This window comes from Pygoscelis adeliae, unplaced genomic scaffold (assembly GCF_000699105.1).
Source record: "Pygoscelis adeliae isolate BGI_AS28 unplaced genomic scaffold, ASM69910v1 Scaffold87, whole genome shotgun sequence".
NCBI lineage: Eukaryota > Metazoa > Chordata > Aves > Sphenisciformes > Spheniscidae > Pygoscelis > Pygoscelis adeliae.
Genome location: NW_008825098.1, coordinates 2,072,267 through 2,085,068, shown reverse-complemented (window position 1 = coordinate 2,085,068; position 12,802 = coordinate 2,072,267). Strand labels below are relative to the sequence as shown.

General features: G+C 39.2%; 1 protein-coding gene across 1 annotated transcript in view; it reads left to right on the top strand.

Moving 5' to 3' along the window:
- The window catches only part of PPP3CA (protein phosphatase 3, catalytic subunit, alpha isozyme), a 130,780-nt gene that overhangs the window by 91,307 nt on the left and 26,671 nt on the right, over positions 1-12,802 (top strand). Inside the window, exons 7-8 of the mRNA XM_009327079.1 lie at positions 2,991-3,068; positions 4,926-5,020. Coding sequence (XP_009325354.1) covers positions 2,991-3,068; positions 4,926-5,020 — 173 coding nt within the window. The remainder of the gene's footprint in view (positions 1-2,990; positions 3,069-4,925; positions 5,021-12,802) is intronic.

Genomic DNA, 12,802 nt, shown 5'->3' with positions numbered 1-12,802 from the left:
CTGGTCTAGTGGAAGGTGTCCCTGCCCATGGCAGGGGGGTTGGAACTAAGTGATCTTTAAGATCCCTTCCAACCCAAACCATTCTATGATTAGTTCTCATTTGCCAGTGGTTTGAATGACAGCGTATCAGCATTTGAGATCACTGCAGTTGCCAAAACGATACCCCATGAATTGAAATTATTTTATAATGGCAATCTTTTTAGACAGTTCCAAATACCAGACCTGTGACTGAGAATATATGCTAGATGGGTCAAGTCCAAAAACAGCAATATACCATTATACTGGAATTGTAGCCTCTAGCTGCAAATGACATTTCATCTTCAAAATATCCAGGAAGGTTGGAAACAAGCAGTAGTGTTTCTCTTGGGTAAACTGAAGGAAGATGATGCATTAGATTTTGCATTTTTTTTGGTGAATTTTCATCTCTTTCATGGATGAAGTTAGAAACTGATGAGGCTGTTAAGTGATTGCAAGTGAGCTCTGAAGGTGGTCCATGAAATCATGTCTGGGACAGCGGTCTTTTGTATAATGTTTAGTTGAGATTTTGGGGTTTTTTTTAACTTGCTCAGTATGTTTAGCAACAGCTTTTACTCAAGTATTTTGCATAACGTTGTACTGTGTGACTGTGTCTTGCCCCTAAGGTACTGCAAAACAGTGTGCTCTTGCCAGGGTCTTTGACAATACGTACAGTCCCGTAACATAATACCTGTATGCGAGTCACGCTTGGAGATTCAGAGACTCTGCAAGTTTGTGTTATTTACAGGCTCACTGCGAGCCCATCGTGCTGCAGAACCAGCACAGAAGTTATCATGGAGATGCCTTAGTGTCTTCCCCAACACCTTGTATTTCCTTCTTTAAACCTTTCCGGGTGTTCTATTATTTGAACTATAGGAGAGTTGAATCGATAGTGGAAAATAAACATGATGAATGGATGTTAATGCAGGGTCTGTTTTGCTTTTTCTCCAACCATCGGGTGACATTTCAGAGCTGCTATGTGAAGTTTACACCTTTTGCTGCCAGTTTTGATTTTTTTTTTTGAGCAACAATTTTGATTGTTGCTCTCCAACTTGCCCAGCAATTAGAAGAGGGAATTATAACATCTACATGTCACATCCTGGGCCTCAAATCCAGGAAAACCTGTCTCCTGGTCCTGGTCTCAGGTCAGACGTTGCTCTGGAGCAGGCTGCATTCAGAAGGCAGCCCCACTCTCCACCCATGCCAGACCTGCCTCTCCACCACATTGGCTTCAGAGCTAGGGCACTTGGAGCCGGTCAGGCTCCAGTCAGATGGAGGGATACGAGAGAGTAACAGCTCAAACTTATGTGCCCGGCCAACTTGTCTTGCGCTGATGTGCAGGCAACCTCCAGTACTGGAAGTAAATTCAGATAGTGACAAGAGGTGGCAACACTTGGTTTCTCCCCAGGTTTAATGTTTTAAATGCAACTTCTTTAAGCTGCTAGCGAGAACGCAGCCAATACCATGCTGCATCCTTGCCAGTGAGGAACGTTAAGTTCAGAAGTGCCTTTCAGACGTAGGGTCACAGGGCTGCAGGGATGTGGATGAGGCCACCTGCTACCTTGCAGGAGTGCCTACTTCCCACCATGGTGAAAGGTCATGAAATATAAAGCAGTCAGCTGAACGATTGCTTGGTTTCAAAGGTGGGAAATAAATCTGGATAAGGCAAAACAAATTGTATAGGACTGGCCCAAAGAGGGAGAAAAGGGAAGAGCTCTAGGTATCATCTGAATAAAGTCTCTTTCCCATCCCTTAGATATTTTTAAGGGGCCTGGTAATGTTTTGCCAGATGTCAAGTAATTTTTATTCCAACGTCACTTCTCCTTTACCCTCTTCCATGCGTGTGCTTTGTCCTGTTATGGTCTTGCTACAGTTGGCTTTTGACAAGGGAAGCCAGGAAGTTTTGGCTTTCTTGGGTTCTGTATTAAATTGCTAACAACAGGAGGAGAGGTTTTGCTTCCTGTCTTGAAGTGATAGATGGCCATCATGCTTGTTATCCTTGAATACAGGCATGGAGAGTCATCAATGGTTTAAAAGCAAGAAGAAAACAGTCATTACAGAAAAAACAAAACTTATCTTTGAAAGCAGCAAAATGGAGTCATTTTAAGTTCTGTAACATTTATTTAGGTGTAATTTTGAATAGCTTTTCTCTAATATTTCCCACTTGTGCTGTCAAAACTGCATACAGGTTATGCTATGTTTCTGCTTGTATGTGTTTTTCCTATGTGTTCAGTGTCTTAAACAGTAAGTGGGTTTCAGGGTGCTGAGATTATAAGAAATGGCTCCTCCATTCTCCTTGAAAGCAGCACTGTCCATGTACAGTGAAAAATATGAGAGAGAAATTCTCACCATTTCACCTAATGATTTTGTTTTCACTCATACAGTAGAACACATCTCGGAAAGACGTATTTGGTGGGCACGCTTTTGGGTTTTCAGAAGTCACAGAATTTACATTTTAAGTTGCCAAGGGGAAGGATAATTCTTGTTTACCAAGGAGATGAAGTTCAGAAGATCAAACATTTTCAGTCTGGAGATTGATTTGCCTTTCTTCTTTCTGTCTTTCTTCCTCTCTTTCCACACACCAGCTTATTATCTGGTGTCCATAAGCAGCCTGTGCATACTGTAGTTAGTGGGTGATGAGGTTTTCTGTTGTGAGCAACCATTATATCACATTTTTCTCTTTCTGAGTACACTGAATCTTAAAGTATAATAAAAGAAATTACTTTCTTTCTGATAAGCAATAAGGTGATTGTTATTATGTAATGAAATGCATCTTTCCAGCATTCCTCTCATGCAGTTATGGGGTGGGAGAAAAAAAGGTGCTGCTTGTAGTGTTGTCTCTACTGAAATCTGCCTGCAGAGCGGGGGCTGATTTCATGAATGATGTATGTTGGATGAAACATTTTTTGAAAGCTAGAGCTAAATGTGGTGCTTCTGATAATGCCATAACAGGTGCTATTATTTTCTTCCAACAGTTACCCTGCTGTATGTGAATTCCTACAGCACAATAACTTGTTATCTATACTCCGAGCTCATGAAGCCCAGGATGCTGGGTAAGTATGTGTGGAGAGGGGGCACTAATAATGAATAATGGCTTACCGTTGTCAAACAGAACAAGGAAAGAAAGAACAACTGAGTGAGAATGAACTGGAAAGCTTAAGTTGCAACAGCTCTCACTTTTTATTAATGCTATAAAAACATACACTGGCATTAGAATGTCTTTTACATGATTATAACTGAGTTACAGGACTTAATGAATCTTCATATATCCCACTTACCTGGCCTTAGCAATTTTAAGTGGCATAAAATGACCAAAAGTTATTTGGATGCCAAACTTGGGAAGGAAAACAAATTCAGCTCAGAAAAAGAAGTTTTACAAATGTGTCTGGGACTTCTGACACACTGATTGCCACCATGCCTGGGAAGTGATTTGGCTCATGAAGGCCAGAACTGTCATCTCTTAAGTCTTTCACACCTACCTGAAACTTCTGGGCCTACTGGTTTTATGCTTTATCAATAAAAGAAACTTGTGGAACTCAATAGCCAAAAATGATTTTTTGCAGGAGTATCATTAATGAATTTAAGGAGTTTATGAAGACACTGTGTGCAAAAATAGGCCAGGTCAAGCACTGGGTGGTGTTGATGTTTCCCTCATGAAACTATTGCCGGTGTAAAGATAGAATTTTTTTATGCCGCTTTAAAAAATTATTAAAAAAATCTATTCATTGAAATTTACCATACTTGTGAGATTTTAATGAAGGATTTGTATCTGAATAAATAGCTTCAATATCTTGCATAAATTATTAATGTGTTTATTTGGAGGTAGAAACTTTACCCAACCTGAATAGTAATAAAAGATAAAGTAGCAAGATTGTAGGAATGAAGTCGATATTCACTATGCATATAAAAAGCTATTCTGAATGTTTGAATTATCACATACTTAAAAACCTCAATGCAATTAAAAGCAAGCTATTACCTGCCAGACATAACTGGCATGAAAACCCAAGGGTAATGAAATTTCATTTTTATTGTATTGCTTTCCAATAAATGGTGAAAATTAAAATTTTGTAGAAGGGATTGCATTGAAACTATACAATGGTTTCAGTGCAACTGTTGTGGATGTTTGCCAAATTCTTCAGTTTCTTGTAGCTGAAGACTAAAGAGCAGTATTTGGTGTTACTTGTGTCTTAGTAAGACAAAAGTACTGTTTGGTTGGTTTGCTTCCAATTACTTGGAGGTTTAATGCTTGATTGATTATATGTTGGTCCGATAAGCCTTTTATTTTTCATAAGGCAGCAAGGTTAGGTAATGAAAACACGCAAGCATTAAACAAACTGGCTAATAGACTGGATGAGATTAGACACAGCACTGAAAATATTGGATGCCCTGTTTCCCCTCCCCTTCTCATACTTTCCATCTCCGCTGGCCTTGCCATCACTTGCATGCCCAGAGAGGGCAGGCAGCTGGAGGGTCATGGAGGACGTGCACTTCTCTTCTGAAGGCAGTACCGTGCATCTCCACGGCACGTGCTGGTGCTTGCCTTCACCTGCAGTCCCACGGAGGGAAAGTCTGGGAACGTCCTGGCTGCACACACAGAGAGGCCACCTAGCTCCCGGGACGGGCACTGGGCAAATTCATAACAAAAACCACCTCTGGCTCACTAAATTTCAGACAGAGACACAGCTTTCGAGCATGGTGTGGATCCCTGGCCATCCCAAATGGATATAATGAATAAGCCTGCAGGAAATATTTTTTTCCACGGCTTTAAAAAGCACATATGCATGTTTTTCTGTCTTGGCATTTGTTAACAGCCAGTGCAGTAACGTACGAGGTTTTTTGCACTATATTTGGTCAGTGACAAATATACATATAACATTGGGCAATAATTCGTATCTTCTCTTTCCTTTTAGGTATCGTATGTACAGGAAAAGCCAAACAACAGGCTTCCCTTCACTAATCACAATTTTTTCAGCACCAAACTATCTAGATGTATACAATAACAAAGGTAAGAATTTAATTCCTGTTAATATACAGTTGACTGTACTTCTCTTTACTCAACTATATTACATTGGTTTTCTTTTTCACTCCTTTCTCAATTTATCAGTTCATGCCCATTTTCTTCCTCTATTTATTAGTTCATGCCCATTCCATTTATTACATAATACAAATCTAATTAAATTTATTACAGGCAGATGTATGCCTCTGAACATAACTGTAGATTTGAATATGCTTTAGGATATTTCTGTATTTTGACTGCAAGTTATTAAGTAAATGTTACATGGGAAGCAAAACTGAAAACAGCTCTATCAACTAAGAGAAGTATATTAAGAAATGCTGTGGGTGAGATGTTCACAGCCCAGTGTTCCTTATAATTAATTATTTGTCCCTTTGCTCCTTTCCAATAAAATTAATGAAGTTTGTATATGCAAACCCTCTAGCCAGCTAACAATCTCTGACAGATCATCAGTGGATAAAGCATGGGATAGATATTGGCTGAGTTCCTTTATGTTTTGGGTTTTTTTAATCACTTGAAAACTATTATGTAGGAAATGAAATATCATTAGTCAAAAAAAAAAAAAGTTACCACACAAATAAGCAGTCACTGATCACTCTATAAAGACTCCACTGAATACAAGTGTTTGCAGTTTCTCTGAGTTTATTAATTTATTGCATTCCCTGAAATCTTCTCTAATGAACTGGAAAAAAAAAAAAGTTTCTAAAAATAAAGCATTCTAATAAACCTGTCCTCCTGTCTCTTCAAATAAGCAGTAACATTTAGCTTTACTGGGAATAGAAGAAAGTAAAGTTATTTGTGTTCCTCTGAGAGCAAAACAAAATAATTTTTTCCTCAATGATATTCTTGAAAGTAGCTCCATTGCAAAGAGATCAATCTTTCTTGAGAAGAGACATTTTTAATTTGGATGCTTGCCTGCAAAGGAAGTAAGCAAATTTAATTTTTTTTTAAACTTGCAAAAGAAAGCTTCTTCAGGCATCATTTTATATTGTAAGACATAATCTAAAAGCTGTTACGCCATGAACTGTATGCAAGGGAAGGAAACACTTCACTGTTTGATAATGGGGTTTGTACACTTCAGTGTTCTCAATATGCCTGTTAACTTGCGGAAAAATTAATAAAAGCATTCTGCAAAACCAGAAAAAAGCAGAGCTGTCAGTAGCTATTTTTGTAAAAGTAAATAATATAGAGACTCTGCTAGCAACTAAAAAAGTGCAGGATGAAACAGGGAATGTGTTAATTTTCTTGGCAGCATTGTTGCTGGTGGTGGAAAAGTGTGTTTACTCTCTGGGTTGGCTGCTTTGGGTAGAAGGCAGACTGATGACAGGTCTGTACAAGTAAGGTGACAGAAAGTGGTCACTTTTTGTTTTTTAATGCATGGAGACAGTGGGTGAACAACATGAGATTTTTGTCATGAAGGCAGATGTTAAATGTAAAGCAATGATTTATAATATTCAAAATCTTGAATTTGAAACCAGAGTTTGGGTGCTGAAGAGAAGTGCCTCTCCGTTATCTCAGTTTTGGAAGAGAGGGTCATTTCCCTTGTTCCAGGATGCTCTGCTGTGGCAGGCAGGTCTTAAAACTGGTGGAAAACCTTTTCTGGTGAAAGGCTGTAGGCTAGCTGCTGAGAGGCACTGGTTATTTGCGGTGAAGTTTGGGTGCACTGCTAGCGATATTTGCTCTGAGTGAGCTCAGGCAAAGCAGCAGTGGTGCGAGATTGGCACCGGTGTGCCACTCTTTAATGTATGACCTATTGTAAATTTAGAGGCTGACCTTTAGCAGCTTTGTAATGAATTTCTGTTGGGTTTAACTGCCTCCTTTTCTCTCATTAGAAGTTTTGACGCATTATTTCATGTGACTGATTGCACTGGCCCTTGGCATTTAAAGTACATCATGCATAGTTTTTCATGCTGCATTGCTCATGCATTGTCATCTGGATAGCATTTGGGTGTTTGCTTCCCTCTTCAAGAAAGAAAAACACCATCGTCCTCAATCAGTCCAAAACATGGCTACTTGTTGGCTTCCATGATTTGCAGCAGATGAATTAACTAAGAACAGAGAGCTTCTGACTGACTGATTTCAGGAGGCGAAGGAAGGCTTTTTCCATCCAGAGGTGTTACAGGACAGTTACTCTAGCTGACTCATCGTGCACTGGTGCAGAACCTGATTGATTTGTACAGATCATTTGGGGTTTTGGTTACTGTCAGTCCTTGGAAAAGGAGTTACTCTCCTACTAGTAAGTGCCTTCCTTTGTAGTACGCATTCTTAGTATGCTTCTGGTTGTCACTTAGCTAATAAAGTCACCCTAAGTAAATTCCTGAGAGGCTCCATCTCCCAATGACATGAATGGGTCATTTTTAAATGCAGTGTTGTTTAAGACAAATACATTTTTCTAAAAAGCTGCAAGGGGCTAGGAGTACTCATTTTCTACCCCAGGTTGGCAGTTCTCATACCCATTAAAGTAGATGTATTTTCCTATACTTCTTCAAAGCACTTCAGGAGGAGTGGGCTTGGTTGCTAACTTTATCCAAGAGTTTATTCAGTCCTCGCTGGAGAGCAGCCAATGGGATCGGATATGTCCTCAAAGAGCAGTAGGGAGGCAACATTCCCAGAGCAAAAGGAGGTTCGGCAGGAGTAGCTGAAGATAAGCTACCCAAACAAGTCCATGTTCAGCATATCTGCTGTTAATAATGCTGCTGTGGACCCTCTGCATGGGCTGTCTCACAGTACCGACCCACCGTGGGAATATCTTTTGGCTTTGCTCTGCTGGATTCTGGCACTGAAGGGAGTTTTCTGTATCCTTTTGGTTACTGGCCATTGCCTCGTGAAGGCTGCGTGTGTAATTCATCCATCATGTGGCTGCTGGTCCTGTTACAACCCCAGGCCACACACATGCACAACTTCGGGTGCCAAAGTTAGGTTTTTTCAATTAGGAGGCTCCTGTCAGGGGTTGCCTGTGTAGTTAATGGAGACAGAAAGAGACGCTTTCAGGGGGTGATTCAGAGACTCAGAAACTGCCTAGATTTGGGGAGCCTAGTGTCCCTCCTCTTTCCAAGACTATCCTTCTTCATTATTGTTATTACTGCCTTCCATATCCATTATAATGGAGAGCATTGGCAAAGGGGAGGCATTTATACATATGTTTTTTGGCAACTTCTGAGCTTCTGTTCAGTGTCTTCATAGCTTTCACAAACATTTCTGCTCTCATTTATATTATTAAAAGGCATAAAGAAAAAGATACTTTAAGATTATTATTAAAACTTGTTACAAGAAATACCGGTGCATTGATGATTTTCTAGACTACTCCTTCTGGAGAGGATCAAAACTCCTCATGCAAGAAGATAAGTGTTAATTGGATTGTGATAGTTACCTGTGACTTCAGGGCCTCGGAGGAAGGCTGTACTGATCAAGAAGCTCTGAGAAAGTTGTGTAAGTACAGGTTTACCCCTGGATTCAAGGGTGCCCATCACCAGGAGAAATTCGCTGTAGCAACAGAATGAGAGGGTGCCAAAAATTACTGCATTGTATCATCTGCTGGCCTTGTACCGTGTCTAAACTTTCATTCCCGCATTTAATATTTCTTAATGCCTTAATTAGTGCTTGCTGTAATGCTGTTTGTGCCTCAAAAAAAAAAAATCAAGTGAAAGATTTTACAGAAGTTCTACAGAGGCAGGCAATTTATTTGTAAATCATTGGCAATACTTCATATTTTAGTGTCTGGCTGTCACTTCAGTAAGTGCATGCTTTTTGGCTGAATGAACTATTTTAACTAGCTAATGCTGTTTGTGCCTCAAAGGGTGCCCATCACCAGGAGAAATTCGCTGTAGCAACAGAATGAGAGGGTGCCAAAAATTACTGCATTGTATCATCTGCTGGCCTTGTACCGTGTCTAAACTTTCATTCCCGCATTTAATATTTCTTAATGCCTTAATTAGTGCTTGCTGTAATGCTGTTTGTGCCTCAAAAAAAAAAAAATCAAGTGAAAGATTTTACAGAAGTTCTACAGAGGCAGGCAATTTATTTGTAAATCATTGGCAATACTTCATATTTTAGTGTCTGGCTGTCACTTCAGTAAGTGCATGCTTTTTGGCTGAATGAACTATTTTAACTAGCTGTCTGAAGACAGACTATTAGTGGTGAGATAACCACCAGAGAATCCGAAGCTATTGAAAAAAACCCCATGATGTCTCTTCCAACATGCTGCAATGTACATGTGGTGTTGCTGAAAGGAAAAGCAGATGATGAAGAAAAGAAACAAAGAAAGTATGCGGGGGAGTTTGGGATACTAGAAAAATCAAAACCAGCTGTACATCGGTATGCTTGTTAACTTATCAGATAAGTAATATATCAATGAAGCGGGTATAAACTATCATCATGTGCTGTACCATAGATACACGTTAAGAAATGTACCTGATCCAAATGGATCTAACAGGAAAATTATTTTCATATTGGAAAAAGGCAGAGTAATATACCTGGAAGACAAGGATGATCTTTGAGAAATAATAGCACTTTGGGAGAAAGAAAAGCAGCATAACCTTCTGTTTGCCCTATCAGTTTTCTTTAATGCTTTATCTCTGCTGTTGTGATGAGGCCTTGTCATGGAAACAAAAGCTTTTAAAGAGGAGCTGTCAGGGTATCTAGGCCATCTCATTGCCAATGCATAGAAGTTTGCCAGAAGTGATTTTTGCAGTCTGTTGATAAAATCTTGAACGCTATTGCACTGTTTCTTTGGAAGATGCAATTACACATGTAAAATAAAAACCTTCAGAATTCTGTAAGGGAAAATTTTCCCAACTGCAATTAGCCCCACTTCTGTACTGGGTTATTTACATCATTACCTTGTATAGTAAATCATTTTTTCCTTTGATAATGTTTAAACTCCTTAAGCATTTTACTAACCTTTATCCCTGACCTGTCTTGGGCAGTGGTTACTTAGCAACTCTGTTGGAGGAGAAGGCACTGTTCCCAGTTGCACAGTTAATGCTGAAGTTAATTTGGCATTAAATCAGAAATAGAAATTCTTTCTTGGGTATGAAGAATCTGAGACCTTTCACTGCATTTATTTTCTAAACACAGGATGAGTTTTCTGAAAAAAATTACAAGAAAATGAGTTAACTTGTGTGCTAAAATTATTTTGAGGTTGTTTATCTAAAAACATACAGTTCATTCTGGGCTAGTATTTCTACAATGCTCATTATTTTTTTTCTTCTGATGGAAATGTTATCAATTAATTTATACTGAAAAATGATTCAGCAGATTTTGAAGCAGGATATGTAATGTCTTTGTGTAATTCTGAACTATCGGTCACACAGTTTAATGTTGTTCACGTTGCTTAAGGCCTTAATCCACCTCCCAACGTACAGGCTTTTAAAGCACCATTTGAGATGCCAGAGGGGTCTGAGACATCCACTCGGATCTGACAGGTATGACACAGGAGACAGGGGCGATCCGGGCTTATCTTTAACTGAGAGAGACCAAGGAGATACCCCAGGGGGGTCTCAGATGGCACTAGGTGCTTATATTTGACCCTGAGAAACTTAGAAGAGCTGTCTCCATTTCTAGCTGAAGGAAGGAGGTTTCTTACCAGCGCATTTTTCACCACCCGTATTTCCAGCCTTAGGTACCCTATGTTAAATGCTTAAAGCTAAGCAGTACGAATGCCCTTTGCTTGCTGCGTTAGTGTTTCATTTCACTCTAATGCGATTTCGGCATCTGATATCTCAGTTTGCTAACATTGGAAAGAAGTATAATGTCATTTGGGATATCTGCACATCTTCACTTTACAAAACATTAGCTTCTAAAACTCATTTACAACAGCGAGTACCAAAATTAGGTTAAAATGTGTGTGGCTGTTAAGAATAATAAAATAAGATTCTTGCTCTGGTTGGTGATTATATACGATAAAACTGTGGCTGGTGGCTTGATCTGCTAGCATCTGTCTGAGTATACGTTTGGAAAGAAAACTATAGAGGTTGCAGCCTGGAATAATACGCAAATGGTGGGGACAGTCAGGTTTTCCTTAGTTTCATAACCAAAGGAACCCATCCCACTTTCTTCTGTCTCCTCCATCAGCGACCACGTGGCCTGTAGTCATATAACCTTCAAAAGATTCCTGCATCTTCAGGGCAGCTGGGGTCTCCTGTAGCTACTTAGGCATCAAGTTAATGTGGACTAAGAAATGAAGCAGAGGTGAAACCCCCAAGCCTTTTCTGAGCCAACAGAGAGGAAAAAAAGAGCTGTGACCGAAAGAAAGCAAGGGGCCAGAATAGCTCAGGGAAACTCCTGCTATTATCTGAGAATCATTTTCTTCTTGATCCAGGTGAAGTCGTCTTCTGACTACTAAGTGGTAGTCAGAACTGCACAAACATAACAAGAGCCAGTTTGTTTAATGTTAAATATCATCTTCATTAGTTACCTAATAAAAATATTTTGTGTACGTTGTGCTTGTAACTGAAAGATTTTAAATTAAAAATTCAGAAAAATATTTGTGATACTGGTAACTACCCGACTTTATTTTATTCTTTTAAGAGTAGGGTTATTTTAGAAGACTTCTGTCTCTGTTATTACCCTGCTCTATTCTATAGTGTTATTTTTCTTCAGGTGGCTTTTGAAGTCATTTGTTGGGGAACTGTACAGGTCATTTACAGAGGAGAATAGTTTTTAAAATGCTGTTATCAGAACTTGCTTTTGTAAGATATTCAGGTATATAGATTAATAAGGTGGTGTGAAGATTTTTTTTTTTTTACTATAATCTCAAAATAAATTATCTTCCTTTAAAAAAAAATAAACCCAACCAAAGCCATTTATATTTAATTTGGCATTTCCCATCTGTTCTGCTTATGGTTCAGGCTTTTTTAGAGGCCAGTTTTAAAAGTTCCTTGTAAAAATGATTTATTCAACTTTCACAGAATTTAGAAATAGATTTAATGGATAAATTGAAGAAATAGTGGGAAGGGGAACCACCTCGGCTCACTAAGATGATGAATTTGAAGTTTTAGTCCTTCTAAATGAATCTTCACAACCATTAAGTGGTCCTTTTTGTGTGGTTTTGACTCATTTTTGCTGTAAAGCCACAAACTATTTATTTTTATTATGCAATTGTGTCACTGTAATAGAAGAGAATGAATTTCAATCTGCCATGTGTAATTTCAGCCAAAAAGTGGTAGAAATATTAAGAGCATCGTCACTAGTTTTCTCATTTTTGCTAATAGCAGTATTAAGCCATTTTTATTTTACTGAGCAGCAGAATGACTGCCAACTGTCAGACTAAGATGGGCAAGAGTCAAATGTGGTTTATTTAAAGGGAGGGCGTCTGCCTGGCAAAAGTTCGTGTAAATGTTAGTGAGCCATTTTCTGTGTCTATCAGTGAGTAGACTTCAGAAATTCCCAGGTCACTCTGGACTCTGTCATCGGCCACAAAATGGAAGACATTTAGCAGCCTATTAAATTTTTGTGGGAAGCAACAGTCTAGTGCATCCAAAAACAGTTTCTTGTCTGATTGACACACAGTTTAGTCAATGGGAGGAGATTAATAATCAGAAGAAATTGTTCACCCCCTTCAGCCAACGTTGCAATACACTGCATTTCCTACGGTGCTGTGCCATATCACAGTCGTGCAACTTCATTGCTGGCTGTTAAGTGATAACCAGCCCTGGAACTATGTTCCTCCCTAGGGAGCCACAGGTCGGAAGGCTGGAGGAAAAGGGAAAACAAAGTATGATATACCTCCTTGTTGTGGTTTAACCCCAGTCGGCAACTAAGCACCACACAGCT